Below are 6,875 nucleotides of genomic sequence, written 5' to 3'. Positions count from 1 at the left end.
ATGTGCACATTTTAGAGTGTTTTGGATTTTCGAGTCACAGATACAGGATTTTTACATCTGTCATGGAGAGATGATGACATTCCAAACTGATTCAACTCAATAAAATTATATTTTTGCTACTTGGACAAGGACCCATTTCTCCCAGGTGGGACTGAGAATTTATGTTTCAAATGAGTCCCAAGGTATGGTCAATGCATGGACCATCCTTCTGGAGGGGTATAAAGAACAGGACCCGCGCACTAGAATCTCTTTTTGGGCTTACTGGGGAGGCGTGTCCCAAGAAGTGTCCTGTTGTCTCAAGAATGGACCATCCTTCTGGAGGGGTATAAAGAACAGGACCCGCGCACTAGAATCTCTTTTTGGGCGTACTGGGGAGGCGTGTCCCAAGAAGTGTCCTGTTGTCTCAAGACAGATGGTTCCAGCCCCAATGAGCCAATCCCAGGCTTCCCCTCTCCCTCCAGTAATGCAGAATTTCAAAAGCCTGTTCATTCTTTGTGCCAAAGCCACAAGCACTACATTCAGCTGTGCTCCCAAAGACGTGTCTATCTCTGGTGTCAATTACCAATGAAACAGTGAGCATGAAAACTACAGTGGTCCCGGAACACCATCTGCACAAAGGGATTCTCTTTAGCAACGTCCCAATGTCCTCATATTTCCCTAAAGAAAAGGAGATCTGATCGGAGTCAGGGCACCTCCTTCCCCACCGAGGAACGGGGCAGGCAGAGGAGCTCACACCGGCTAGCCTCTCTCTCACCCCAAAAAGAACAGCGGAGCAAGCACCACACCATCTGTAGAGCAACGTGGGCCCCAGAGCCCCATCTCTCCTTGCTGACAACTAGACACTAAATCTGGTTTACCTCAAAAAAGGCCCAAATCCTCTCAGGTGTCAGCATACAAGATGTGCTTCCTACCAATTCCTTAATTTTGAAATGTGCCATCTCAGGTTGGGACAGGTCTGAAGACATCTAAATGTCACCAGAACACAGAGAGATGACTAGAGGACACAGTGACCAGTGAAAAAACATGCACAGCAGCCTCCGCAGAAACAAAACCCTCGAATCTGAGCAACATTACTCCAAGTTGATCCAGCCCAGCCCCCACCCAACCCCTCCCCAGCTAACAACATTCAAACCAACTACAGATTTGGCCCTTGGTTTACCTCAGGGTTTCTCCAGCCTTGGGACTACTGACACTTGGAGCCAGGTCACTCTTTACAGGGGGCTGTCCTGTCCATTGCAGAGTGCTGGGCAGCGTCCCTGGCCTCTACCCACTAGATGTCAGTCGCAATCCCCCCTCTAATAACGAGATAATCAAAACATGTTTCCAAACATTGGCAAATGCCCTTGGGGATAGCTGAGTTCTCTTCCCTGCCCTGCACATGGTGGGTAGTGATGTGGAGAAAGTCAACTGTCTACGACCAGTCAGTTTTTTTAAACTATGAAATAACAGAAATAACTTCCTTCCCTCCCGCACCCCACAAAGTCACCGCGAAGATCAAATCAGTCACTGTCGCAAAGGAACCTCCACTCAGCCTACAACTGCAGTATTATTGGGAACGAGCCCTGCAACTGCTGCCATTAAAGATCACCAGGTTGCCTGGGAACTGTAAACTAAGTCTTCGTGAATTTGAGAACAGTGTGCTCATGATAACACAAAAACCTCTGGGAATAATCCAGCCCCAAAGAGCTTTTTAAAACCACATCTACATATTAGGAACTGCTCTCAGGCCAGGGTGCAGCCTCCTCTCTCAAGGTCCAAGGCAGAATAATCACCCCTCACCCGTCCCCCAGAAAAGGAAGAGGCAGAGGGCACCAACCCCATATGCACATGCACGTCCTGCAACAGCATCAGAAGAAAAAAAAAAAGGTGGCTGTACATATCTAGGCAACTTAAAAGGTAAGAGGAGGGGATGAAAAGTGAAAGGTGGTGGTTGTGGCATCGTGTCTAGTGTGCTCGATCACACTGACGAACACAGGACAGCAGCCATCAGGGCTGGAGTCCAGGAATGGAAATTCACCAGGACAATTTGACCTTAAAAAGATCCAAATGTACAACGATAAAACAATCGTCTGGAAATGCTATGGTTAGACTTCATTGTTTTAAAATTGCCCAAATCGATAAATACAAACAAAAACCACATACCCACTGTTTTTTTTTTTTTTTAAAGGTAAACCAAAACATAGGGAAAAAACCTCCTTTCAGCAAAGAACATGAACAGCCTTTTCACAAAGAGGAAAATGACTTAGTACACAGACGCAGGAATCGCGCCAGCTCTGGGGAGTAAGTAGACAAGGCTGCTGTGCACATAATCGGGGGCGGGGGTCTGGTGCTACCGTTTCTGCTGTGCATGGCTTGGGGGTGGGAGGGGCTGGAACAAATTTCAGAGGTCACTTTGGCAAGACACATTGCAATGCATTGTAATGACCACCCTTTTAACTCAGTCAGTGCTGTACCTTGGGATCAAGGTAGTGATACACATACTGAATACCCTTAATATTAATACAGACCTTGCAGTGCTTTGACAGCTGAAAAGTGGAGAATGATCTAAACGGTCCAATGATACGGGAATGGTGGAGTAGATACAGAGTCAAGTGAATGATGAGCCATGGATTTGATGGAACATTACATAGACATTTAAACCAATAGTTGTGGAATACATGTAGCAAACAGAAAACAGTCATGATATAATGGTAGGCAAAATACACATATACCAAACATATTTGCTATAATAATTGCATTTTAATAATGTATGTATTTCCTTCCAGTCTTTTACATATGTAAACAGGAAGAAATCGATTAAAATACTAACAGTGATTTTGGAGGAATTAAGTAATTTAAAAGACTATATATTCCCTTCTCATTTTTAAGCTATGTTTTATAAATTTAAAAGCTAAATATGAATTTTTTTCTAATAATTTTTCAAATAATGTGGTCTAAACTTTATGGGTGCCTTCCCTCCCATATCACCTACTCCTACGTTGCCAGGACATCAAAAGTAGGGGGTAAGGAGTCAACCCTGCCATGTGACTACAGACCCTTCATTTTGAAGCCAAGCTGTGGACAGATATCAGGGAGGTAGCTGGGTTTTACATGAATAATGAAAAGCTCAAGGTGGCTGTTTTCCCGTCTCACTTAATGTTTTTTCAAATTCAGCTCATACTGGAAATAAATACCTCCCCTTCTATGGGAATGAGAGCTACATTGATCATGGATCTTATAAACCAAGACCAGAAAGTTGATATCAAAATGGTTTTGTGCATTCCATCTCATCTCCTTTGTCCCCTCACTCTCTACCATGAATCTCACAGACCAGGTACCTTGGGTTGAATGTCCCCCCAAGACTTAACCCCCACTGTGACTGTTGACGGTGGGAAATCCTATTATGGTAACTGAAAGGTGGGGCCTTGAAGAGATGATTAGATTGTAGGACCATGCCACAGTGAATGGATTACTACTGGTGGTCAGGGGTGTGGTTCTAAATGCTTTAAAGAAGAGAGAGGAGATTTACTCTCACTCTCTCTGCTCTCTCTCTGTTTTCTCTACTTCCACCATCCTGCAATGTGAGATCCCTGGACCACCGTCCACCACCAAGGCCTTCACCTAATGCGTTCTCTGGACTTCTCAGCCTCCAAAACTGTAAGCAATAAATTTTGTTTTCTTTATAAATCACCCAGTTTCAAGTTTTTTTTTTTCCTTTTTGTCTTTTTTACTGACCGGTAACGGGATCGCAACCCTCAGTGTGCCAGTGAGCGGGAACCGGTCTCCACATGGGATCTGAACCTCGGCGGGAGCGCCGCCGCGCTCCCAAGCGGCGCACTCTCCAGTGCGCCACCAGGCCAGCCCTCAAGTATTTTTTTATAAGCAACAGAAATGGACTAATATACCAGGTGTCCACGGAGAGCAGCGTGGACACCCTCCAATGTGACGGCCCCACTGGCAGGACCTGGCCCGCAGCACCTGCAGGGCTCAGAGAGACAGGGAGTGCGAATCCAGCACTGACCTCGTAGATGAAGTACACCCTGGCGCCCACATATATCCCCATGCGGACCACGGCGCGGACAGCAGCGTTCATACCTGCAATGAGAACAGGAACAAGGTTAGTGAGGGCCCTGCAGGTGATTCTGCCTCTGTGTCCATGAACCTGACCGAGGGTAAATGGCACAACCTCTCCTACGCCCCAATTCCTAACATGAGAAATGGGTACCCCACACCCCTCCAGGGTTCGGCAAGGATAAAGACAAACAGCAGGTGTTAAGCAGGCACCTGCAGGTTGAGGGTCGCTGTAAAAGAGCCAGCGCACTTCCAGTTAAGAACGTCACCACGTCAGATCACAGCAAACTTGTAGGCAGCACCATCCAGCCACAAGACAACGTAGGAGATGGGTGTTTATTACAGTTAGCCAAATTCAAAGAAACTGACACTGAAAAAGCCAATTGGTCTGTAATTTGAGAAGAAAAATTGATGATTTCATCACCAACTACCAGTGTCAAAAAGAAAAAAAAAACAACAATGGCCTTCAATACACAAAGAAATTATGCAATTTTATTAGAAGTTAAACTAAATTGGTGTACTATAAATAATCAAGGTAACCAAGATAAATCAAGGACAGTTTTTACACTTTATGAAAAGAAATTAAGGTCAGTGTCATATAATGTTTCATCATAAAAGTCAGTAAACCTATTTCGCTTTCTACTGAATCCCACTGTGGGAAGCTGAAAACTTGCTGGAGTGGCTACCGTGGTGTGGAACCACCGTCCAGGCCTGAGGAACCCTGCATCACAGTCTTGGCTCACAAGCTAGGGTCCCGGGAGAGACGTGACACGGAATGGTGTAGAAAGATGCAGGCTTTGGCCTTCAGAATGAGGAGCACGGGAGCTCCCAGCCGAATTGCTCCTAGACACCCAGCAGTCCCAACCCCCCTCCTTCGTAAACTTAGATTTCGCAAATGAATGAGAACTAATGCTACTGGGGGATGTGGGTGATTGAGTGATTGATACTTGTGGAAGATAAATAGACAAATGAAAGAAACTGTGGCTGTACAGGAGTATACTGTGCAGACTAGCAGACTAAATTTGTGTATATTTGTCTGATAAACTAGCTCAGGGATGGTTAAAAATCTTCCTTTATGTTGGGCCAGGTCTGCAGTGCTGGAATAAGAATGTTGGCTCTGAAAGGCTACAACTTTGAATGGCAGTATCTATTTAGCTGAAAAATCCTGGGGGTATACCTCTTGGAGATAAATGCATGATTAATATAAGTATCTATGTCTACATGTACCTATATATCTAGTAGTCTTTTTACTTCATAGTCAAACCTGGTTTATTACAGGAAGAATTTTAATAACTACTGACTGATTAGTGGCCATCTCTCAAGAGCATCAAGCTCAGTATTTCAAAATGCAGTAACTTATTTTCCCCTGAAAATTTTCTCCTCCCCACACTCTCTCCTGCTGAACAAACAACACAACTTCCTCCTCTGTCGTTCAGGCTGGGTGCTGCTAATACCCTCGGTAGCTCCTGCCCACAAAACGGACACCGTCTTCCAACACCTCCCCCTGACTCCTGCTGTCTCCCCAGACATCATCCACACCATGGCCAGAATGATCAAAACAGCTTTTTCTCTTTTGTTTTTATGCAAATTATTCATAAACACATTCTTCTTGTTAAAAAGCATTACAGATAAGGTAAGGGCCACATGAGCGTCCCTGTGGACAGCCTGGTGGAGCTGCTGCATTGCCAGCGTGCTGCACGTGTCTTCACCTGTGTATTTTCTTTTTGCTTTCAACAATATGTTTGAGAAGTTCTGTGTCTGGTGATTTCTCTTCTGAAGCACAGATGTGCCATGCTCCTCCCCCGCATTCCCAGAGCCTGTGGGAGGAAAATCCAAGCTCGCAGGGGGAGCTCTGGGGCCATGCTGCTTTCTCAGTGGCACCCAGAGCTCCTGTGCTTGAACTTCAGCCCTGCCCGTGCTCCTTCTCGGCTGCCCATCCTCATCCTCCACCACTCGACTCCTGCACCTGTACCTCCAAGACGATGCCTGACTTCTCCCTCACCTGACTCTCCTTATTCCTGGAAGGTCAGAACTGCCTGACCCCCACCCCATGCTCACACCAGTGGCACTTCATTGCACCTGTGCACCATGGCCAGGGTCAGGTGTGCCTCGACCCTTGAACTCTAACCACATGGATAAAAACAGATCTCCCCTGTAACAGAACCCCCCATGCCAGGACTTTATGCTACAATCACTGTAACAGACGAACTACCCACTGCATGCTTATGCTGTGCAGCACTGGGCACCAGGTGACAGAGCCGCCCAACTAATACCTGACTCACGGGCTTTGTCCTCTCACCCTCCTCCTGCTCTCTGAAGACCCCATTTCCACGATGACCCCATGATAAGTGAACAAACTTGAAGATTTTAGAAAATTCAGTGGAAAATAAATGGCAGAAGGAATAAAACCGTTAAAAGCTGGACATGATACAGAAGGGAACCCCCAGGAGACTCTTGAGCAGAATAAAAACGCGCCCCAGCTCCGACCTCTGTCCCCGCTGCCTGGATTCTGCAGCCGAGCCTCCTCCATTAACCTGCACTCGTCTGGAGAAGAATGGCAGGCCTGCTCTCCAGCAGCTGCTCACCCCGCCTGCAGCAGCCCCTGCAGGCCTGCCCCAACAAGGTGGCTGGGCTATCCCCCAGGGATTTTCAGGCTGGGGAGTCGCTTGAGAACTTGCATTTTTCACCAGTTCCCAGGTGATGTGGGAAGCACAGCTCTAAGCCCAAAGGGGCTTTGGTTCACTTGCAAGATAGTGTAATAGAGTTGAGCCAGCTGGACATTTTCTTTCCCCCTTTAGTTCAGGATGGCGGGGGGGGGGGGGGGG

The 6,875-nt window shown here is 46.6% G+C and overlaps 1 protein-coding gene across 1 annotated transcript in view; it reads right to left on the bottom strand.

Moving 5' to 3' along the window:
* Positions 1-6,875, bottom strand: part of PFKP (phosphofructokinase, platelet) — a 62,618-nt gene that overhangs the window by 44,784 nt on the left and 10,959 nt on the right. Inside the window, exon 2 of the mRNA XM_008577059.1 lies at positions 4,001-4,074. Within this exon, the coding sequence (XP_008575281.1) occupies positions 4,001-4,074 (74 nt within the window). The remainder of the gene's footprint in view (positions 1-4,000; positions 4,075-6,875) is intronic.

This window comes from Galeopterus variegatus, unplaced genomic scaffold (assembly GCF_000696425.1).
Source record: "Galeopterus variegatus unplaced genomic scaffold, G_variegatus-3.0.2 Scaffold1443, whole genome shotgun sequence".
Taxonomy (NCBI): Eukaryota; Metazoa; Chordata; class Mammalia; order Dermoptera; family Cynocephalidae; genus Galeopterus; species Galeopterus variegatus.
This window is presented reverse-complemented; position numbering and strand designations above follow the sequence as displayed.